The 25,042-nt window shown below is 43.6% G+C and overlaps 1 protein-coding gene and 1 long non-coding RNA gene across 4 annotated transcripts in view; one reads left to right on the forward strand and one right to left on the reverse strand.

The window, feature by feature from the left end:
• Positions 1-21,182, forward strand: part of LOC149453079 (uncharacterized) — a 47,458-nt gene extending 26,276 nt beyond the window's left edge. Inside the window, exons 3-4 of the long non-coding RNA XR_016314734.1 lie at positions 20,728-20,803; positions 20,899-21,182. This is a non-coding gene — a long non-coding RNA (uncharacterized LOC149453079). The remainder of the gene's footprint in view (positions 1-20,727; positions 20,804-20,898) is intronic.
• LOC149453080 (protein mono-ADP-ribosyltransferase PARP12-like) overlaps positions 1-25,042 on the reverse strand; it is a 50,588-nt gene that overhangs the window by 12,185 nt on the left and 13,361 nt on the right. For all 3 annotated transcript variants that reach the window (XM_089688713.1, XM_089688711.1, XM_089688712.1), the window contains 7 exons: positions 18,072-18,134; positions 15,405-15,528; positions 14,066-14,110; positions 13,331-13,484; positions 11,802-11,922; positions 3,334-3,430; positions 2,128-2,218 (listed from right to left, as the gene is read on the reverse strand). In XM_089688713.1, coding sequence (XP_089544839.1) covers positions 2,128-2,218; positions 3,334-3,430; positions 11,802-11,922; positions 13,331-13,484; positions 14,066-14,110; positions 15,405-15,514 — 618 coding nt within the window. In that variant the 5' untranslated portion in view covers positions 15,515-15,528; positions 18,072-18,134. The remainder of the gene's footprint in view (positions 1-2,127; positions 2,219-3,333; positions 3,431-11,801; positions 11,923-13,330; positions 13,485-14,065; positions 14,111-15,404; positions 15,529-18,071; positions 18,135-25,042) is intronic.

Raw genomic sequence — 25,042 nt, forward strand, 5'->3', positions numbered from 1 at the left:
TAACTTGTACCAGAGTGATGGGAAGAGAAGAGTATGGAGAAAGAAAGGAACTGCTCATGATCCTAAGCATACCACCTCATCAGTGAAGCATGGTGGTGGTAGTGTCATGGCGTGGGCATGTATGGCTGTCAATGGAACTGCTTCTCTTGTATTTATTGATGATGTGACTGCTGACAATAGCAGCAGGATGAATTCTGAAGTGTTTTGGGCAATATTATCTGCTCATTTTCAGCCAAATGCTTCACAAATCATTGGACGCCGCTTCACAGTGCAGATGGACAATGACCCAAAGCGTACTGCAAAAGCAACCAAAGAGTTCTTTAAGGGAAAGAAGTGGAATGTTATGCAATGGCCAAGTCAATCACCTGACCTGAATCCGATTGAGCATGCATTTCACTTGCTGAAGACAAAACTGAAGGGAAAATGCCCTAAGAACAAGCAGGAACTGAAGACAGTTGCAGTAGAGGCCTGGCAGAGCATCACCAGGGATGAAACCCAGCGTCTGGTGATGTCTATGCGCTCGAGACTTCAGGCTGTAATTGACTGCAAAGGATTTGCAACCAAGTATTAAAAAGTGAAAGTTTGATTTATGATTATTATTCTGTCCCATTACTTTTGGTCCCTTAATAAGTGGGAGGCACATATGCAAACTGTTGTAATTCCTACACCGTTCACCTGATTTGGATGTAAATACCCTCAAATTAAAGCTGACAGTCTGCAGTTAAAGCACATCTTGTTCGTTTTATTTCAAATCCATTGTGGTGGTGTATAGAGCCAAAAATGTTAGAATTGTGTCGATGTCCCAATATTTATGGATCTGACTGTATGTACCAGTCTCTTTTTAACAACACCAATTCTCTTCTGGAGAGCTAGCCAGCATTTAGTGGTGTACCACTCCATACTTCAGATACTCATCTATCCAGCTGTCTGAGTGAATCCCTGGACACGGGATCCAGTGCATGTCACTTTAAATATAAGACAGTCCCAGTTAGCAAGCTAATCCAGTTTCCCACTAGAGTGCTCCTTGCCCATTCTGGCGCAGGGGGTGTAGGTCTACTCCCTCTGTCTGTGAGCTAATGGGTCGGTGGCTGCTCTGTCCTTTCGCTGGGCCATTCCTTTTTGCTACACAGATGGTCCTTGCTCTGGGGGCCGATGAGGTCCTGAGATTTCCTCCTTTCCAGCTCTCCTGCCTGTAGGTGAGCCCCTTCCCATCTGTACCCCTTCCCAGACTCCTGCTCACTTTACCATCCACCAGAACTCTCCTCCTGCAGAGCAGGCCCTTCCACATTTTTAAGGGCTTCCCTGGCCCCATGCCATGCCTCTTGCTTGGGGATTGGCCAAGGTCCCCTAAGTGTGCAGGCCAGCCCCTCCTCACCCCCCTACCCACTGCTTCTAGAATCTTCTCCAAGATCTCTAGAGCAGGGGGAGGTATCAGGGAACAGAGCATCTCAGCCCTGACCTCAACTAATACACCTCTAACTATTACACCTGGGCAGCTACTCGGCCCTCCTCACTAACAATAAAACTCTAACTCTTGCCTTTTTATATCACTTTAATGTTAAAATACTAAAGAAAACTGCAGCCATATATAGAAAGAAAAAAACAAACACCTGTTGATGCCTGGAAATTAGAACCATGGGAACAAAATAAATTGAATCTTTTTAACAGCTTTGGCTATACTTTGAAATGATGTGTGAAATAGTTAAAATATGAGAACATGTCACATTTAGGGGCCTGTTTATAAAAACTTTGCTTTGCAAATGTGGTGAATAATTCCTGTAATGTTTTTAATATGTGTGAACAGTTGTTTGGCCATTCACACAAGATTCTTCATAGACTATACACAGTGCAGAAGTCCGCCTCATATTATGTCTCCTGCTGGTTGAATGTTCTTAGCCTATTAACTCTCATGGTTGAATGCTTTTAAGCTAGTTTTCTTTTAGGATCAAATTTCAGGGTTGTTACATATGCCCAGGCAAAACTCAACATGGAAACTATTACGCACATATTACATACATTGCAGGAATTATGTTTTACATTTGAACGAATGTTGAGACAGCTAATTTTTAATCGACTCCATAGTGTTTATAGGGCTTCTTCATTTGTTAAAGGTTCCATCCAACATACCATAGCTCTGACATCTGGCATATGTGCTTTTGTCCAATCTGTTGGAAGGTCCAGCGTCCATAGGAGTGAATTAGCTAGGTCGGACTTTGTGCTGTAAATGAAAGCAAATAACAGATGGTAGTTGTGCACCATCTAGTGGTGTCTTCACCAACAGCTTCAAATCCTTTGTTAGTTGCACAGCTAGTAATTAGGTTTTTGGTACACTATATGACCAAAGGTATGTGGACATCCCTCCAAATGATTGTGTTCAGGTTTTTCCAGTGAAAGGTGCTGTTAAAGGATCAGTTCACCTTTTGTATAACATGTTACACCCATATTCAGTGTGTAACATGTTATGAATACTCCGGCCCCTGCTCCCCCGCTTTGACAGCTAGCGGGGGATCTTCTCTCCCCTCACGTGCTGTAAAATTTAAAAAACCATGGCTGTGCAGGGCTTTGCCTGCCTAGCCGTGTCCTTAATTCACTGTGTTCTGCAAATGAGAAGCTACAAGTCCCATCAGCCTTAGCGATGGTCGGCTTGTAGTTCTCAGTGAAATACCACGGCACTGTGGAGCGCCATGGTAGTTCATGGAGTCTTCCTTTCAGTATATCTGCTTGCCCATACATCCCATATGGGCACGCTGATATAATGACAGATCTGCAGCAGACCTTCATGGCACCAGCAATCTGCTGATCATTGCTGCAATAGTTTACAGGTTCCTGCAAAAAAAAAAATAATAAATGCACTTTTTTTTTTTTACCTGCAACAAAATGTGCATATTTTTTGTATAAAGGTGAACGTATCCTTTATTGCTACTGTAGCAACAGTTTGGTGAAAAAGGCTCATTACTATGCTTTTGTGCACAAAGCCAGCTCTATAAAGACACGGTGTGACCAGTTTGGTGTGGAGTGGTCTACACAGAGCCCTGACCTCTACTCTACTGAACACCTTTGGAAGGAATTCGTGCAAATCACAATTCAGATCTTCTCATCCTAAATCAGTACATGAGCACATAAATGGCACAAATTTCCACAGTCACCCCAGAATCTTCTGGAAGGCCTTTCCATTAGAGTGGAGGCTGTTATTGCTACAAAGGAGGGGGAGAAGAGGCATCCCCATATTAATGACCATAGTTTTGGAATGGGATATCCAACAAACTCACAAGTGTGTGATGGTCAGGTGTCCACAGACTTTTGCCCATATAGTGTAAATATGAAATACTTTACCTTCCTCTCAACTTCTTTACATTCTCAAAATGCAAGAATTTAGGTCTCCGTCGCACCTCCCTTTCTGTCTTGAAGATGGTGTTCTGCTGCTTCATTACTGGAATGGAAAAACAAATTAGAATGGCTTACATTAAAATGTATATTGTACAGCAGTGACTAATGACATTCATGTAGCTGCCCTTATATTGGTGCAGAACTTTTCCTTTTTGAATTTACACTTATTCTGTAGACAAGCATTCCTTTTAGTAGCATCTGTCATTTCAAACTAAGGAAAAGCTGACCCTGAATTTTCTTTCTCTTTTTGATGCTCCCCTGGTATTGGCTGGTCACATGCTTTGTCACATTTCTCACACATAAGTTTGTCACTTCCCCTGGGTACTGATTGTTTGCAAGCTCTGCATGCTTTTGGTACCAATGTGAAAAAGGGTCATTGTGGTTTCCTAACCAGAAAGTAGACTACACAAAAATTGATTGATCAGACTGGCAGATACATTATCATCAACTCCACACAGGATTAATCAATGCAGCTTAACCCCTTCGTGCCTAACGGTAAAACAAATGTTAATGCCTAAGCACAATTTTGCAATTATGACATGTGTTAGTAAAACCATACATATCATCACAACTACTTTGTGCATCCAGGTGGTTTAAACCTTGTTTTTTTCAGGACAAATAGGGCTTTCATTTGGTGGTAAGTGATATCTCCTAACCTTTTTTTTATCAAGGTAAAAGTGGCCCAAAACCGTAAGAAATTTTTTTTTTTTTTAATTTAGCTATATCTTTCTTACTACTACCATAAGTTACCACCAAAGAACAACCCATAATAAATTCTTCTGCTCCTGGGGAGAGACCCCACACAAGTCCAAAACTACCTCCCAATATCCCTGTTAAACGTGGATGTGAAACTGTTCACAAATGTTCTAGCAAACCGTCTACTCCCTCACCTAAAGTAATGGGTGTCTTTGAATCAAGTGGGTTTTATCCCAGGCAGAGAAGGACGCAACAACACAATTAAAGCATAGAACATACACCATTGGCTGACTTTCTCTGACTCCCCTGGGTTCTTTCTCTCAATGGACGCAGAGAAAGCATTTGATAGAGTAGCTTGGGATTACATGGCAGCAGCTCTATCAAACACTGGGTTGGGGCCAATAATGAGGACCTTCATTGGCTCCTTATATTCCAATCCATCTGCCTCAGTGAAAGTCAATGGTTATTGTCCAATGCCTTTTCGGTTCCGAATGGAACAAGGCAGGGCTGCCCCTTATCTTCTATTTTTGTGCCAACATTAGAACCCTTTCTGAGACAGATTCGGGCAGACCCAGACATCACCGGTATAACAATTGGTTTGCATGTTTACAAAGTAGCAGCTTTTGCGGACGATATTCTTCTCATGCCCTTTAACAACTCTTCCTGCGCTAGCATACCAATGATCTAATTTCAAATTAAACCTCACAAAATCTCATGCCCTCAATATCACGCTCCCAAAAGAGGCAGTTGCACATTGTCAACGTGAATTCCCATTTGCTTGGCAGTGCAAGGGAATCACATATTTAGGCATTTTTCTGCCCTCATCTCTCTTGGAATTATTCTCTCAACTTCCAGTCTCTCCTTTGCAAAATCGAAGGAGACTTGGAACAATGGAATAGCCTGCATTTATCCTGGTTCAGTAGAGCGGCACCGATAAAAATGACCATACTTCCACGCTGTTTATATCTTATTCAGGCCATTCCATCACTCTCTCTCAGACCTTTTTCCGAACGATACAACGACTGTTCTCCAGTTTTATTTGGAAGGGCAGTACCCCAAGAATGAGCATGACACAGCTGTGCAGACACAAAATCCAGGGGGGGATGGAAGTGCCGGACCTGAGGTCATATCATAGGGCCTACCTGCTCATGAAACTGGTGGACTGGCATATACATGCACAGACAAAGGACTGGGTAGGTCTGAAACAGGACTTAGCAGATGGATCACTAACATCCTTGGCTGCCAGCATTGACCACTGCAAAACATCTCTTGGCTCATCCCTTAATAGGCGTAACACTCTCGTGCTTCCATTTGGTCTGTAAAGACCAGAGATTGTCTTCCATACAGAGCCCGATGACCCCTCTTATAGGCAATCCAGCATCCCCCCCCCCCAGGCCTACAACCCAACTTTCGTAGGACATGTCTCGCCACCTCCTATGTCGGGGCTGGAGATTTTTTTTTCAGAAGGGCACTTTTCGACCGCAAATGGATTTAGCTAACAAAGGATCTCGGCCACCCTTTCAGTGGTGGCCCTATCTACAGATCGGACATTTCTTGTCTAGGTCACCATACCAGTTGGCGTGCGGCAGACAACTTACTTTAAGACACTTTGTCTTTACAAAAGCTCCCGACTACATTTGATCTTATTGATTTATATTCAATTGACACATGACTCACCTGATACTACTATTAGACAGTTACACAAATGGGAAATGGACTTGAATACTCCACTGCCTACAGCGAATAGGGAACAAGCCCTCAATACCTTACACAAAGGCGCAGTCAATGTATCGGTCCAGGAGCATAGTTTTAAAATCTTCTCCCATTGGTACCGAACCCCCCAAACCTTCTGAATAAGATATATCCAGAAATGCCTGATTGCTGTTGGAGATGCAATCAAGCATCAGGCTCGAAATTGCATATCTGGTGGGACTGCTCAGAGTTACAACCGTACTGTAAGATAGTGCAGGATGTCACCTCCTACCAGTTAAATTTTACCCCCCTTCAATACCTACTAAATTGCTCACTCTCCATGGGTCGACAATATCACAAGTCACTCGCTATGCACATGGTGACAGCAGCCAGGATGTGTATACCCCACTACTGGAAACAAACCACTGTGCCTTATCTTAGAGAATGGTTTACGAGAATTGACAGGATAGCTGAAATGGAGGAGTTGATCGCCATGGCTCGCGATGGATACTCATCTTATTATAAGACGTGGGCCTGCTGGATCCATTATAAAAATTCAGATGATTACTGGAACTTAGTTATCTGATCACAAACAACGTGTTCTCAACCTCCCAGAGATCTTGGTCTCCTGGAGAAATGAAACTAACCCCCGATACAATCTTTCGTGGAGCTGACAGGCGCCCCACTGCTATGCATGATTTAATTTACATGAATGCGGTGTGGCAGACCATGCCTCCCTCATGCCCCTTTTTTTTTTTTTTTGGTTCTATGTTCAAGGATAGTTACCGTAGATAATGATAAACATAATACTAATCGCTCTAGCACGTATTAGTGACTGAAATGCAGAAAACCTGAGACCTTCCTTCTACTCATACTAAACTTTCTATATGGTATCCAGGTGCCTGACGAGGGAATGATACTTTTTATTTTGTCTCAGTTTGATACTTTTGTGAGTGTATTCTACCATTATTTGCAATATGTTGCTACTAAAATATCTGTTAAGGTTCTTGTACTATCTTGTGTACTACCTTAATAGAAACTATTAAGAGAAAAAAAATTCTGCTCCTGTCGATCCCAGTGATACCACATATGTGTAAGTTAACTGTTGTTTGTACCCGTAGTACAGCCCAAAAACAATATTGTGCATTTTTTTTTCTCTCACAAGGAAAGAGAAATACAATGTATCTCTGAGGCTATCACAGCGATCAGGTGACCCGGAATCGTGAGTTCTGGGTCCCGATTGTTAGTATGGGACCTGGGGCTCTCAGTAAGACCCCCTTCTCTGTGCTGGAAGCACGCCATACAGCGCACTCACAGCAGAAAGACAGATATTCAAATATGTGGTCCTACAGAAAAAAGCCCAGTTCAGTGGGGCTGCATATTTGAGTATGCTTGGGGAGGATGCATGTATTTGGAGCTGCTTCTTTAGGCCTTCTTGAAAAGGCTTGTCTGTGACTGCTTGGAATTGTCCCTGTCTGGAGTGAGGATGGAGCCCAAGTAGAAGCTGGTGGACTCTCCTAAAGAGAAATGTGATTGTTGTCTAAAATGTCTAGTGAAGGATTGTAGTGAACAGGAGTGTCAGTACCAACTTAAAGGCCCTTTCCTGTGACCCTTACCTTCTCTCCTATGATGCATAATGTCACGTACCTGACTGGAGGCTGCAATAGAGAGAGGGCTCCCCTTACGGCTAAGTGCAGTGTGCCCCTGGAGGTGGAAACAGGAGGTTCAGTGCCCAAAGAAGCACGGGTTGCTGCTTGGAAATGTCTGATAAGATGGAACCCATGGGTGCTCCAGTTGCAGGAGGAGTTTCTCCAGAGAACATGTGGATCCCAGAGGATGGGTAGTGTAGCCAGAGCCAGGATCAATATGGAACAGCAGACAAGAGCAACGTCAGGATCAAGCCGGGGTCATACACAGAGTAGCAGCAGACAGGAGCAAGGTCAGGAGCAAGCCGGGATCATACACAGAGCAGCAGACAGAAACAAGGTCAGGAGCAAGCCGGGATCATACACAGAGCAGCAGACAGGAACAAGGTCAGGATCAAGCCGGGTCGGTAACAGGAAATCAGCAGGAAACACAGGAACGGGAGGGGCTGACTATAATCCAGCAATCACTAAGCAGAGCTGCAGTCCTTATAAAGGCCACTGAGTGTCAGCGATTAGTGCACCCTGCGTGAGCTGGTGTGTTTTTGTGCACAGGAATGCTTTATTATGTGTCGCCCGCCTATGCGCACTTCTTTGCATGAATTGGCGCGGCCATATTGTGTATTGGCGCATTTGCCTGGGATTCCTCGTCTTTTCCTCTGACACATAAGTATTAAATCTATTATTTAATTTCAGAAAGTGATTGGTACCCAATTCTTTAATCTAGCAGAGACATCTCTATATATTTAGCAAAGAGACATCCCAATCCAGCAAACGGACATCCCCACATAACAAAGAGAGAGCCCAATCCAGCAGCGATATCTCCATATAACCAGCAAAGACACATCCCAAGTGCATATGCTAAGCCCCCATTCACACTTAAGCTACAATACCACATCACATTTTTAGGTGTTTTTGTTTCATTTGAATGGGCCCTTCTCTGCTCTAAAAATGTGCGAAAGAAGCTTCTGTACCAAATTTTGGATATAAGCGAAGAACGTTTTGTATGGCATGTTTTTGTGCATTTTCTGCATGACAAAGCGGACGACTGTTAACCGCATTCGAGGTGGCATTAAGAAATAATGCCACTGCAGGTGCATATTCACATATTTGCAGAAATGTGGGCAGAAACACTAGTTTCTGCCTGCATTTCAGCTACACCCAAGTGTAAACGGAGTGTAAGTCCAGTGTCACGACCAAGCATGCCCTAGGTGACTAGCTAAGCAGGGCACAGTCCTTCACTAGGGTAAAGAGGGAATGAGGGGGACCGACTGTGATACCCTCTCACAGCCCACACTACCTTTGGCCACCACTAGAGGGAGACTCCAATCCAGCTGGCTGACCACACACAGGCAGATATGAATCTTACTTATAATCTGCTGCTCTCTAAGGGTTGTGGAGCAGTCTAGCAATTAGCACACCTTTCTAGGATTCTTCCAGCTATCCTACAAGCTAGAACTCAAGTGTTAATCACTCTTCCACTGTGCACACACCAGATGGTAGCTTGCCACCACCAACAGTTTGTCTGCAGACTGGTCTGCTAGGCCACCACACACACAGAACTCCAACTGGCAGATCTGCTCATATACAATCTGCATGCAGTCTGTCAACACACAGTGCAATTGCATACAGATTGGTAATGAATTTAGACCTAGCACATAGACACTAAAATGTAACTATCTTTCCAGGGATATGAGCCCTGGTTTAGTACACAGAAGTCACTTATTAATTTTATAGCTTAATATCCCAAAAGTGGGCAGTGTATACAATATATGCAAAGAAAAGGAATTAAAAAAGACATACACAATTGGCTATTCACTATGACATAAAAAGGCAATAAAAATTTTACCAAGATTTATCCTGTGACTGGAGCCAATCAAAAGTTCACGGTTCACCAGTCAAATGGAACCAGCTCCGTATGAATCAACCTGTCCATATTTCAGGGTCCTCAATATATTGAAATATAGATGTGGGCAGGACTTTAGCCCTTGGCCAATCAACCCTTGGGGATGTTCCCATCTCAGCCCACAGGACATTCTGTGTTCAGAAGTGACCAGTCTCAAATGGGCTAGGAACGGTTTGGATCACTGGGTTGGGATTTCTGGCACCAGCGTGTCAGTGCGATCATGACAGTAACAATCACTGTTCAGCTGTCTCAATCAGGCACCATATAACCATTTTGTGTGTTTCTCCGGGATTCCACATATGCTACAAACAGTTTTACATGTATATGTAGCCTAAAATGTGTTCAAGCAGAAGGATTGTTTTTATCTCTCTACAATTAATGTTTTAGCTTTTATGAGAGATTAAATAGATTCCCCTGATCTGTTTATATAAATCAAAGCTGGCAGACATTTTGGGGCCCTTTAACCATCACATGCTTATTCATGTAGCCGAATAAACCACTGGCCTGAGTGCACCCACTTTTAGTTTAACACTCTTACAACTTAATATATGAAAAGTGTATTCCAAGTCATCAGTGCTTTCAAGATTTAATGGTAAGGAATTATATTTTGGCCAAAAAATATGAAGCCTGCTACCATGTCAATGTTTTGAGTAGGACCCTACATTAATACTAACTGCACTACCTTTTCAATACCCCCCCCCCCCAATCTATTCTCTCCGAGCAGATCTAAGAAAACAAAAAAATCAAATATATTCAGCAAAGAGGCATCCCCATAAAACCAGCAAAGGGACATCCCCATATATCCAGCAAAGAGCCCCATATAGTCACCATATATTCAAAAGACATCCTCATATAGCAAACAGACAGCCCAAATCAGCAAAGTGGCATCCCCATAAAACCAGCAAAGAGACATCCCCATATATCCAGCAAAGAGCCCCATATAGTCACCATATATTCAAAAGACATCCTCATATAGCAAACAGACAGCCCAAATCAGCAAAGTGGCATCCCCATATATTCAGCAAAGAGGCATCTCAATCCAGCAAAGCAACATCCCCATATAGCAAACAGACAGCCCAATTCAGCAAATGTATAGCCCAATCCAGCAAAGAGACAGTCCAATCCAGCAGAGACATCCCCAAATATTCAGTAAAAGAGACATCCCTATATATCAAAGAGACACCCCAATCCAGCAAAGAGACATCCCAGTATAGCTAAGAGACAGCCCAAACCAGGAAAGGTCACAGCACAGGCCCACATCCAGCAACATTGTCAATCAACCTGTCTCCAGACCAGTCCACAGTGAGCACTGAGCAGTCCTGCAGGCAGCTCCCTCACACCTGTAAGCACTGAACCCCCGCCCCCCTCACCTGTACACACTCAGCCTCCTCAACTGTACACACTAAGCCCCCTCACACCTCTGCACTCTCAGCCCTTGTACACATCCTGTCCTGCTCACACCTGTACACACATTTGGCCCCCCTCACACCTGTACACACTCAGCCACCCCCACACCGATCCACACTCAGCCCCCCTGACACCGGTACACACATAGCTCTGCCCCCCCCCCCCGTACACAAACAGCCCCATCCCTTCACTAGCATACACACAGCCCCTACTTGTAAAGGATGTCTACTTAGATCCAGCTCCTGTTTCCACAAAGCTGACAGGTTGCCCAAACACAGAGTGGAGCCAGTACAGGCAGCACACACTAGGAGTGCGCTTGCAGGAAGCAGCCACAGGTGACTGTAATAAGCTGATGTGAGCTCAATGACACAGAGCACTAGCCGACTCTTGTGTAGTGGTAGTGAATGTGTAGAGAGACAGTGCAGCCATGCTCCTCCTGCCCCTGCTTCTCCCAGCACGGCCAGGCCCCTCAGAATATCTGGGCCCCCTACGTGTGTATCGGCTGTCCCTCCCTGATGGCGGCCCTGGCCCCCCCTAATACTTACCTGAGCCCCATTACAATCCAGCAACGTGCACGAGAGCAGAAGCTCTCCCGGGTCTCTGCCTTCTTGTTTACTGAGACACAGCAGTGGGAGTCATTGGCTCCAGCTGCTGTCAATCACAGCCAGTGAGGAGGGAGCAGGGGGCGGGGCCGAGCCACACTCTGTGGTTTTCTCTGGTTGCACTCATCAGGGGGAGGGGCCTGTAGTGTTGGCAGGGGAGCTGGGAAAAGGAAGATCGGGGCTTCTCTGCAAAACCATTTCACAGAGCACGTAGGTATGACATGTTTGTTATTTAAAAAATTGTAACCTCTGTGACCACTTTAAAGTACATTGCCAGCTGAAAATTCGGGTTCATGGTTGCAGCTGTGGCTATGATACTGTACATCCTAAGGGTGTGAAGTGGTTAATAACTAATAAACATGACAAGAGAAACTAAGAGTGGAGTGAAGCTGATACATTATTTCATACTTTCAGTCAACTGGTATGTTAGCTGATTTATGATAGAAAAGTTCAAAAGTTCCTGCCCACCTTGGAGGTCCAGCACATAATTATGCCAGCCAGCCGTGAACAGCATCGTCTTAGTGGTATTGTAGCTGTAGACATCTTCAAGGTCCGATGACGAAATGCTAGCACACGTGCCTGATCTATCCTGGAATAGCAGGGGCAAACAATAAATCTTTATTTTTATCACACAGAACTTACATGTAATGGAATGTATACATTTTCTTTTTTCAGGCCATTTTCCCTTTATTTTGACCTGGTGGTTCCACCATTAAAGCACTACCTGTCCTATGGTGACAGCTCTCATTCAATGTACTGTACCCATACAGCAGAGCTGCCACCCTAGGATCCTCTGATTTGGACTACAAACACCTTTTGCTTTACTCATCTCCATTAAATAGGGGGAAGATTGTTAACATAGTTTGAGATGTCAGTTTAATGAAGTGTTAGGACACTTCATTTCTGTCAGGATCAGCAGGAATTTTTCTGTACTTGCAAAAAATGTACTGCCCAGAGTTTACCCGACTCTCAAGCTACCTGGGCTCTGGTTGAGGCCTCATGCATAACTTCAGAGGGAGAAGATTAAGTGTAGTACCCTCCTAGGTAGCTAGGGGGGAGCTAAGTTAATTCCTTTTTTAGTAGGAGGCTGAATAGCAGCTGGGAGAAATGGCCAGAAGGTCAAATGTGGGTCAGAGCTAAGAAGTTCTGCAGATCAGCTCTCTGAAACCTCTCTCTGATCTAGAGACTTGGAGAAGTCTCTAGAATTCAGTGGGTGGGCTTTAGGAGGAGCAGGTCTGCACTCTCAAGGAATACTAGCTAATCCCCAAGCAGGAGGCTTGGCATGGGGTCAGGACAGTGATTATTAGAGGTGGAGTCTGCTCAGCAGCAGGAGAGTTCGGGTGGAAGATGGAGTGAGCAGGATGGTGTGTGGAGCCTGGGAGGGGTCCAGGAGAGGCGCCTACGTACAGGCAGAGCAGCTGGAAGGGAAGAGCTCTCAGCCTCATTGTCCCCTAAGAGAGGACAGCCTGGGAAGCAGGGAAGGAGCCAGCCCAGTGTAAGGCCTGAAGGCAGCTACCAACCCACAAACTTGCAAGAGCTACTGAGTAAGTATCCCCACACCCCCAGGGCCGGATATTGCGAAAGGGCATTTGGGTGGGTAACCTGACTAGCCCCCATCTGGGACTGCTAATCTTAAAAAGGCAGATTCTGGGTCCTCTTGCCCAGGGATTCCCTCAGGCAGCTGAGTGAAGAGGAGATTTCATCTGAGGTCCAAGCTGATACACCAGGAGAGGCTGGATAGTTCTCCAAGAAGAGAAAATCCTTCTGAGCACTTGTACATAGTTCTAGGAAGTTGCCTTCAGTTCAACTGTTTTTGGGCATCCCATAAAACAAAAAAAAAACAAGTTCAAGGACTGTTTGCTGTCTCTGGAGTGCAAGGCTGGAAGGAAATGTGTGTTGCCTGGCTGTGCAGGACTATAGGGGGACCCAAATCTTCAGCGACTCCTAAGAGGGTAGTGCTACATAAGCAAGACTCTTTAAAATGGATTTTCACTTACTGGCTGCCCGTACTCAATCCAAGTGCCTCTGTTATCCTTCCAGTACCAAATCCATTCAGTTGTCAGTACGTATTCAGGGTCTTGTGTAACAGAAGAAGGTGAAGACAGCCTTCGGACCGGCTTGGTATTTGCTTTCATTGCCTCAAAGTTGATGCTAAGATTACAATACAAAAGGGACAAAAATGTCCAGGATCATATCACATTTTGCAGCCAAGTGGGCAGATTTCAGTTTACTGGTGCAAAGTGCAGCATTCTTCCTGATTATCAGATGGTCAGTTGGTTTTACAGTTGATGCCAATGTTATAATTTAATGCACAATTAAAACAAGTGAGTCTGTAAGGTATTGCACATACAGTTATGCTGCATATGGCTGACTTATATGAAGAATGACAACTTGGCAACAGCCTTCAGAGCCTGCATTTCTTTAGTGCTTTTTGGAATACTAGTAAACATCACCACTTCTAAGCACCCCCCTTCCTACCCATCACATTACAGCACAACAATGCAAATAAGAGATACTGTGAGGTCAACAAGGTCCCCTAGTTAGAATGTAAGAGCTGGTGAAAATTCCATTTTTTTTGTTTTGGATTTTAGACACATTTTAAGCTCCCAGGGACTGTAAAGTACTTGCTGTATCCTCAGTGTGTAAATATTCTATGGAAGGAGTGCAGATCACACTCATCTTCTAATTTCAGAAGTAACAATCTGAACTAAAGAACAAATAGGTTTTCGTACCTGACAATTTTATTTCTTTCTGACCATGGGATTGCCTTCTTGATGCTATGACAGAAACATGGAGAAAGAGGTAAACGGATAGAAGAAGAAAAGATAAATAAGAGAGCGAGTTCATCAGTCAATTCCATTACATTTCTTTGGAATTCAGTACATATAGTTAAGAACAAAGAATTACAAATACACCATAAGGCCAAACGTATGTGGACCCCCCCCCCCCCCCCCACTCATTGAGGTCAGGTGTTGAATGTAATGTTATGTCATACTAAGACATTTTAGACTGTGATAACAGTTTGGGGAAGGTCCTTATATTTGTTCCAGGAAGACTGATCCAACTCCATAAAGACATGGTGTGACCAATTTGGTGTGGAGCAACTTGAGTCGTCTGCACAGAGCCCTGACCTCAAACCTACTGAACACTTTTGGGATGAAATAGAATGCAGATTTTGAGCCAGGTCTTCTCATCCAACATCAGTACCTAACCTCACAAATGGGCATAAATTCCCACAGTCACACTCTAAAATCTTGTGGAAAGCATGTTAATGGTCATGGGTTTGCATTGGGGTGTCCAAAAAGCTCATGAAGTTTGGATGGTCAGGTGTTTACAAAACCTTTGGTTATATTGTGCATCAGTGTGGTTACAAACATTACATTTTTTCTGGACACTAATGATCCCTTTGAAGAACAGGTGTCCACAGAGGGAATCAAGCAATAAACTATCTAACACTATTATTTTATAAAAACCCCAATCTGGCCAAAACCCATTCTTACTCTTTTGTATAGAGTCTGGAAGACTAGTTACTAGTATTAGTATTGTTTGAAAGTCACTTGCAACAAGTCAGCGTTCAATGAAAAAGACACACAACTGCACTTCGATGACGTCACAAACACCAACAACTTTACACAGAGCCAAAATGACAGTCCCCACCTGTGAACCACCCACTCTGGCATGTTTCACCCACATGGGCTTAGTGGTAGAGAACCTCTACTCAAGCCTGTGTGAGAGAAACGCGTTAGTGGCAGTCCCCAAGCAGAGACTGTCATTTTGGCTCTGTGAAATAAAGTTGCTGTTGGTGACATCATCAGAGTGCAGCAGTGTCTTTTTCATTGAACTCTGACTTGTTGCAAGTGACTTTCAAACAATACAAACACCAAAACCAATAAAGGTATCATACCTATCTGTATACTGTGTGTAGTTTACCAAGTTAAACTTTAAAGAGAGATGTTATGAATAACACATAACTTCAGTCTAGTACCCCTGGTGCATACCTTCGGAGCGGAGGCTAGTCTCTTACATCCTAAATCAGATTCCAGTTTAAAATCTGCGTTCAGGTGTACTTACATTTCATTCATAGGATTGCAATAAGCCATCTCAATATCCTCCATGTTTTCAAAGTCTTCCCAATCTGATCCATTAAACATCTGCCAGCGGTACGGCAAGTAGTAGTGCATGTTGACACACTTGCCTGCAAATTATTATTATTATTATAAAGGATTTATATAGCACAAACAGTTTGCTCAGCACTTTACAATATAAATTAAAAAGCGGTAATACGAGCGCTATCAGAAGTAAGATGTAGCGGCTAGAACACTAAAAGGTAACCAAACAACACCTTCAAAATGACATATAAAACAAAGTAAGTGCAACGCTGGAAATCAAGTAAACGACTGGATATATAATAAATCAATGGATATAAAAGCAAGGTCACATGTCACTAATGGTGACTAATAATTAATAAAATATGAATAAAATGAATGTCCCAAGGTATGAGAAGCCCGTGTGAGGGTCTAATGTGATCCTAGAATAGGTGCGTGGAGGACTTGATCTGAAGTGGTAGATGAAATAAAATAAATGCGTAAATTTGCGCACTCACCAGAAGTGCGTAAAAAAAATACGCCTTTTGAGATTTGCCTCTCTCATCAGGTGTGTACGAGGTCATCAGTACTCATGTAAGGGTCAGGATCCTGTATGCCTGCTGGCCACATCTCAGGTGTGGAACTCATATGATAAATATTTAAAAAGACTCGTGGTGTAATAAGATCCAGGTGGAACATCCAGCCGTCCAGCAGCAAACTCTTTCTATAGGATCAGGAAGTAGAGCCCAGGATGTGCCTGTGCATCAAAATACGGCTTGGAAAGCAGAGTCAGATGTAAGACTTGATGAGCTCTGTGATCATTCACAGATTTCACACGTAGTAAGCAATGAGGTCCTGTCTGACAATCGGTGTTACACTGTGTCCGGAGGACACAGCGGGCATCGGATCGCGGTGCTGCGTGCTCCCAGCGAGCGCGCACAAGCAGGGTGCGGGGAGGCCGTTTATAAATGGCCACCCGACCCTGCACTGCCACTGTCCGGCCATTTATATACAACGGCCGGACGGGAGGTGGTTAATGTGTTCAGTTTTAAAGGGATGAGGTGGCAACCCTAATATTCATGCCTATAGTTATGGAATGGTGTAATGTTAAATACAGAAGGAAAGATGACAATGTTACAAGTATGTTCTTGATTCAATAGTTGTAAAGACTGAAGGTTTTTCACCTTTGTGCATTCCTTGAATGAAGGTAAGAAACCTTCTGTGTACTGCTCCGCCCACAGCCCCCCCTTAATACTTTCCTGATCCTGATTCAGTACCATGCATGGGAGCCTCAGGTCTTTCTCTCCTCATGAGACACAGCAGCGGGAGCTAGCAGGGGATCCCTCTGACAGCAGATGAGGCATGGTTGTTACAGACGCAACCAGCTATTATTGAATAAATTCAAACTCATTTTGTTACTATTTCATTTGAATTCGTTGAAATTCATTACTGTTGTGTTCGGAAATTTGAATATATCCGAAAAATTTAAAAATTAGTCCGAATTTCAATTCTAAATGAAACGAACCGTACATGTCTAGTTTGCCCATAGGAATGCATTGCTGTCGGTTTTTCATCTGTCAACAGACAGATGAAAATAGACAGACAGAACGCCTGTGTGAAAGGGGTCTTATAGATCAGAAGGAATATATTACAGCTCATACAAAATACAAAATTTTAATCCTAGGGAGATGAGTTATTCCTTCTGATAATACACAATATCAGCTGCAGCTGGATGCAAAATGGTATATTCTGTTTCAAATGGCACTTTATGCATTGACATACCTTCATAAAGTCCAGAGAGTATGGTTACCTGCTGATGTGGCACTATCCACAGACAGCTTAACTCTTTAATAGGGCACAAAAGTTGAATCCAACATAATTTTACTTCAGTCTTTTGAAGTGTAAGAAGACAATTACCTTCCTAAGCCCTGCCTCTGCAAAGAACTAACACTGACTGAAAGAAACAGGGACGGTCTAGTTAGGACAGAACTAGGTAGCACTAAACATGAGGGGAGAACAGAGGGAGATACAGAATGAAAAGTAAACAAGGCAAGTATTGCAGGCTGTGATAACTGTTTCACAGCCCTGTTTTACCTTCCCAAGACAAGCTCTCTACTGATTCCTCCACCACCAAACAAGGATCTTGCTTTAGTTAGCAAGTTGCTGTGAGCATGATCCGTAACATCTGGTGACAGCGATGGAATATTAGTGTGCATGTGGTGTATACATTTGTTACTTGTGAATTTGGGGATATATCAATAATCTGCAAGCATTGTGGCTGATTTCCAAGGACTTATGATGGACAGTGATACCTTGCACACCACCCACCTCCCTCATTCCTGAACTCCCATCAAAAAGCCAGGGGCGGACTGACAACTCATGGGTCCCCTGGGCAACAGGGGATCATGGGGCCCCTGTGTCCTTGCCCAAACTCAAAAAAGCCTATGAAAAAGGTACCAGGGGAATCTCATGGGCCCCCCTAGTGACCCCGGGCCCTCGGGCAGTGCCCAAGTTTCCAAATGGTCTGTCCGCCCCTGCAACAAGCTCATACGGGTGTGATAGTCAGGCTCCACAAACTTTTGCCATGCAATGTATTTCACATAATGTACCAGGTTGAGAAATAAGACTTTTGCAGCAATACATTGTCATTTACCTTCTAACTCACAGTGCTTCCAGAGATGAGAGAGACAAATTTCAGGGGTTTTCCATGGTGACACTAAAATTAAGGAAAAAGGAAGACAAATTATATAAATGATTGTTTTACAATATTATGTCACTTTTACTGACTTTTGCTGCCTCACTGTTCTGTTTGAATGAAGAACGTTGATAGCCAACAAGATACAGTATTTCACTAAAAAAAAAGAGAAGAATCTGAGTCTTCTGACCTCCAGCCACAGAGCAGTGAACATATTTCCACAATATATTTGAAGGGTTAGTTTGCTTTTATCGAAAAATTGCCTATGCTGGTAAGGGGTGCATAGAGAATATGGGGAAATTAGCAAAGAAGGTGCAGAAGAGACACTGAAAAAAAGAGAAACTGGGAAGGAGAATTATAAAGCAGAAAAAGGGGGACTTAGGCAAGCCACAGATTATGTGATTTTAGTTGCAGGAAAGAAAATCGTTTGATTCCTCCATTAGAGATAAAAATCTGGCAGTCTGCTTGTACCCAAGTCGATCGATGGATAAACTTGGGTACAATCAGTCTGCCCATAGATGGATCGAATTCTGTCCGGTCCCTGATGAACTGGCTGAGATTTGTTCCTTCTATGGCTGCTTTTGCTGACACTAGTGGGGAGGAGCAGAGAGTGCACGTTTAACCTAAACATAGACATGGGGTGATACAATCTATAGTTGACATTTGACACTACATGTAAAAGTAGTTTGATATTACAGACATTCTTTTGATTCGACGTTCAATATTACAGACACAGTGATTTCTTAATTCCAATCATGTCTGTGTTTTCAGGCGGACCCGATCAGAACCTCCATTCTCCTCTATGGAGCAGCAGGTGTAAGTGGACATGTGTCCATATACACCTGCCTACAACCAGGGGTGGACTGACAACTCATGGGGCCCCCGGGCAATAGGGGATCATGGGGCCCCTGTGTCCGTGCCCAAACTCAAAAAAGCCTATGAAAAAGGTACCAGGGGCATCTCATGGGGCCCCCTACTGACCTCGGGCAGTGCCCGAGTTTCCAAATGGTCAGTCCGCCCCTGCCTATAACCAATCTAATCCGCTAAAAACAGACATTCCCCTCTCCATCCAGTGGATCGGATGGCAATAGGGTGTAAGCAGACAGGTGGTCTGTTTACATCCGACTGTCCATAGAGGAGAGCAGGCTGTGTCTGTCCATGTCCGCTTGCATAAGTGCAGAGGACACGGACCTGTCATTCGCCTGCTAAGCAGGAATCAGCAGACCGATCCCCTCCTGAGAAAGCAGATTGCAGGCAGAGCCCACCCTGTGTATAAGAGCACTAATTCAGCAGTCAGAGAGGCAGACAAATACACTATATTGCCAAAAGTATTTGGAGGCCTGCCTTACACACATATGAACTTTAATGGCATCCCAGTCTTAAGCCGTAGGGTTCAATATTGAGTTGGCCCACCCTTTGCAGCTATAACCGCTTCAACTCTTCTGGGAAGGCTGTCCACAAGGTTTAGGAGTGTGTCTTTGGGAATGTTTGACCATTCTTCCAGATGCACATTTGTGAGGTCAGGGACTGATGTCGGATGAGAAGGCCTGGCTTGCAGACTCCGCTCTAATTCATCCCAAAGGTGTTCTATCGGGTTGAGGTCAGGACTCTGTGCAGGCTAGTCAAGTTCCTCCACCCCAAACTCGCTCATCCATGTCTTTATGGACCTTTGTTGGAACAGGAAGGGGCCATACACAAACTGTTCCCACAAAGTTGGGAGCATAAAATTGTCCAAAATGTCTTGGTATGCTGACACCTTAAGAGTTTCCTTCACTGGAACTAAGGGGCCAAGCCCAACCACTGAAAAGCAACCCACACCATAATCCCCCCTCCACCAAACTTTACACTTGGCATAATGCAGTCAGGAAAATACTGTTCTCCTGGAAACCACCAATCTCAGACATGTCCATCGGATTGCCAGACAGAGAAGTTCTAGAGCAGTGGTCTCCAAACTGTGGCCCGGGGGCCTGATGTGGCCCTTTGCTTGCCTCTAACTGGCCCTTGGGGCACTACTCTTCCCACTGATACAAGACACTAGTTTGCCCACTGACACTAACAGGGCATAACTTCTGCCACCAATTTCAACAATGGGGCACTAATCTTCCCACTGCTACCAATGATTGGGCACCATTCCCCTCACTGACACCAATGATGAGACACTATTCCTCCAACTGACAACAATGATGGGGCATTATGCTTCCCACTGACACCAATGATGGGGCACTATTCCTCCAACTGATGACAATGATGGGGCGTTATTCTTCCCACTGACACCAATGATGGGGCACTATTCTTCCCACTGACATTAATGATGGGGCACTATTCCTCCCAGTGACACCAATGATGAGGCACTATTCCTCCCACTGACACCAGAGATGGGGCACTATTCCTCCCACTGACAACAATGATGAGGCACTATTCTTCTTACTGACACCAGTGAAGAGGCATTATTCTTCCCACTGACACCAATAATGGGGTATTATTCCTCCCACTGACACCAATGATGGGGCACTATTCCTCTCACTGACACCAATGATGGGGCACTATTCCTCTCACTTACACCAATGATAGAGCACTATTTCTCTCACTGACATTAATCTCATTTCTTCACCAGGGAAAGAATTCTTTGGTCATCCACCACAGTTGTTTTCCGTGGTCTTCCGGGTCTTTTGGTGTTGCTGAGCTCACCGGTGCGTTCCTTCTTTTTAAGAATGTTCCAAACAGTTGTTTTGGCCACGCCTAATGTTTTTGCTATCTCTCTGATGGGTTTGTTTTGTTTTTTCAGCCTAATGATGGCTTGCTTCACTGAGAGTGACAGCTCTTTGGATCTCATCTTGAGAGTTGACAGCAACAGATTCCAAATGCAAATAGCCCACTTGAAATGAACTCTGGACCTTTTATCTGCTCATTGTAATTGGGATAATGAGGGAATAACACACACCTGGCCATGGAACAGCTGAGAAGCCAATTGTCCCATTACTTTTGGTCCCTTAACAAGTGGGAGGCACATATGCAAACTGTTGTAATTCCTACACCGTTCACCTGATTTGGATGTAAATACCCTCAAATTAAAGCTGACAGTCTGCAGTTAAAGCACATCTTGTTTGTTTCATTTCAAATCCATTGTGGTGGTGTATAGAGCCAGAAATGTTAGAATTGTGTTGATGTCCCAATATTTATGGACCTGACTGTATATGTGTGTGTAATATATATATATATATATATATATATATATATATTACGCATAATAATAGCCACTACTAGTGTAATGGACCTTACTCTAAGACACTCCTATACTTAATTGTACACTTTTATTACTGTTATTTCATTAAGATGTACTGTTATGAAGTAGGAGATAGTAAGGATCACATTTATCCCTATAAAGCACTTTGTTTAGAACATTTGGAGACCGCTGCTTTAGAGTCCAGTGGCGGCGTGCTTTACACCACTGCATCCAACGCTTTGCATTGCACTTGGTGATGTAAGGCTTGGATGCAGCTGCTCGGCCATGGAAACCCATTCCATGAACCTCTCTATGCACTGTTGTTGGGCTAATCTGAAGGCCACATGAAGTTTGGAGGTCTTTAGCTATTGACTCTGCAGACAGTTGGCAACTTCTGCGCACTGTGTGCTTCAGCATGCCCTGACCCCGCTCTGTCATTTTACGTGGACTACCACTTTGTGGCTGAGTTGCTGTTGTTCCCAGTTGCTTCCACTTTGTTATAATACCACTAACAGTTGACCGTGGAATATTTAGTAACAAGGAAATGTCACGGATGACTTATTGCACAGGTTGCAACCTATCATGGTACCACGCTTGTATTCACTGAGCTCCTGAGAGCGACCCATTCTTTCAAAAATGTTTGTAGAAGCAGTCTGCATGCCTAGGTGCTTGATTTTATACACCTGTGGCCATGGAGGGGATTGCATCAAATGATTTGGAGGGGTGTCCCAATTAGGGTTGCCACCTCATCCCTTTAAAACTGAACACATTTACTAATTACACAGGTTCTGGGGCTAATTTAATACAGATAAAGAACTAATGTAATTTAATTACCACCTTAATCAGCCACAGAACCTGTGTAACTAATATGTGTTTGGTTTTAAAGGGATGAGGTGGCAACCCTACTCCCAATACTTTAGTTATAATTTAGAATCCAAATCGAAAGCTCTTGGGCCTGGGAACGAAGGAACCCACCCAGTTGCAGATGATCCCCATCACAGGTTTGTGTACAGATAACAGGATAATTGTCATCTCATCAGCACTTTCATGTGTAGAATACACAGGGGGCTGTGTTATCTCGGATGGAAAGCACACCACTGTGACAGTCTTTTAAAGTTCAGAGGGAATATATTTTATCTCTAATAAAATCCATAATATGAGTCGCAGAAAGTCTAAACTAATTCTCTCTGATAATGCACATTTTGGACTAGGTGAACGTATACAATTGTGTGGCTCAGCTACCCATAATCCGTTAGAAGGAGCCTGCCCAAGACAGCCATGCTGTGATAGAACTTGCTGTGATCAGACTGTTGTGCTGGTGTCAGAAATCCTATCTCTGACCCAGTCTTCAGAACCAATGGGTCCATATAACCCATGGCCATTTCGGAAAGAACTTCTCTGCCTAGCACGTGAGGTGCTGCCCTTGAAGTTGATTGGCCAAGATGTCAGAGTCAAGCCCCCATCCATAAATGATAAATTGCTGATCATGAAATACAGACACTGTGATTCGTATGGAGCCTGTTCTGAACAAGATAGATTGCTGAATTTTTCTTGCTGTGCTCTCACCAGCAGGGTAAATAAAAAAAAAAAACGGTTTATTTCTGTTTTTTTATTTATTTATTTTATTATTTTAAATCTTTTCTGCATTGTTTTCATGTTTGTACATATTTATATACACTGCCCATCTTCAGGATATTACATTTTAAAATGAATTGTAGAGATGTGCACGATGGTAAAATTTGTTTTGTTTCAGATTCGTTTGTTAAAGTGTTGCTCAACCCACAACAGTAGAATCAGTCTGTATATGCAGTAAAGCATGCTAGTTATACTCACTGTGGAACCTAAGGGGTTAATCCTCTGCATTGTGTAAAAACAGTTTGATCCTATCTACTCTGATCCTCCTCCTTTCGCTTTCCTCAATCCATCTGCACTAGTACAGAGCAGAGCAAACCTGCACATGCTCTGTTTGGTGTGTATTGCTAGAAAGTTTTATTGGTGTGGTTTTTTTTTTTGTTTTTTGTTTTTTGGAGGGGGGGGGTGTATGTGATCAGGACAGGGCCAATCAGTGTTGTTTTGTACAGAGGGTCAGGGGTCATGCAGCTTCATAGGACAGAGGAGAATGAAAACTCCTAGATTAACCAGTGCTCAACCGAACACTGATAGAAGTCACAAGACTGCTATATACTGCTGATGAGAAAAGGTATTTGGCAGTTTATCTTTAGTACATAATTTACATTTCTATGTTCTGTGTATTGTGGAAGACCATATATAGAGAATGCAGGGTCCTGGGTTTAGTAACACTTTAAGTTAATCATCTCTTTTGTTCATATTTATTATGTTAGAATGATTCATTTTTCAAATTTGTTTGGTATATTCGGATCCTTTTCGTATATACGGATTCAGTAGTTATTTTCGAAACGATTTGAATTTCAGAAGACGGCTATATTTCTTCCATTCTATTCTATTCCATTATATTCTATTTCATTATATTCTAATGTATTATATTTTTTTTTTTTCTATTCTGTCCCTTTCTATACTATTTCCATTTAATCTATTATATTCTGTTGTATTATATTCTATTTTATCCTAATCTATTAAATTCTGTTCTATTCTATCCTATTTTGCTATGTACATGAACCCTATGAGAAGACAGGGAACTATGGTAAAGTTTGCGTTTTTGATGCGTTTGGACTGTGTTTTCCCCCTGGACAAATGACTGGACAAAACCGTTCCCAAAGGAGCGTTGCATTTTTTTAATGCAATTTTTACCCATTGTTCATTTATTTCAATGGAGAGGTGCATTTTTGGTGTCTTTTTTTTAAAATGCACCAAAAATTATAGTATTGCATTTTTTGATGCATTTTGCATGTTGTGTTTGTGTGACATTTTTTGCTGATTGTTAAGGAGCGGGCAGCCGCCCACATCCTTAACAATTAATAAACAACATGGTTGTTAAAGCGGAGTTCCACTTGACCTATCAAATAAAATTCAGCAGCTACAAAAACTGTAGCTGCTGACTTTTAAAAAACAGCCACTTACCTGTCCCTTGGTCCCGTGGTGTGTCCCCCGCAGCTCATTTCACCGGCCGTCCTGTATTCCAGGAGGCCGGCATGTTCAGTGTGGGCACCCGGCTGTGACAGCTTGCGGCTTCACAGCCGGGTACCCACTGCGCATGTGCGAGTAGCGCTGCGCATCATGAATGGCCCTGTAGTCTTCTGGGACCTGTCACGTGTCCCAAAAGACTACAGGGAGGGAGGACACCTACCTGCTCCCCAAAGGTGCCAATCCTTAATGGGGAGCGGGGGAGCAGTCCTTAAAGAGGAACTTCCCCTTTTAGGTGGAGCTTCGCTTTAAGGAGCTGGCAGCCGCCGTATCCTTAATACCCTTAATAACCGATGAGTCATCAATTAAAAACATTTAAAAAAAAAAAACAGCATGGGGAGAAAGTGCCCCCCCCCCCTCCTGAACCATACCAGGCTGCATGCCGTCAACATGGGGAGGGTGCTTTTGGGCAAGGGTGCTCAGCATCGGTGTGACGTCTCTGGGTAACCCCCGTGGCATTCTGGGTCAATGACACCACATGGGGCGGTGTCACCCTGTGATGTCCGAGGGTGGCTCTGCCCCTTGGCTTATTTAAGCACTGTCAGAGGGTGACAGCTTTTGTTGGGAATTGAACTCCACCAAAGGAGATCTTCTACTACAAATA

This window comes from Staurois parvus, unplaced genomic scaffold (assembly GCF_062004578.1).
Source record: "Staurois parvus isolate SC_StPar_1 unplaced genomic scaffold, SC_StPar_1.0 ptg000452l, whole genome shotgun sequence".
In the NCBI taxonomy this organism is placed as follows: domain Eukaryota; kingdom Metazoa; phylum Chordata; class Amphibia; order Anura; family Ranidae; genus Staurois; species Staurois parvus.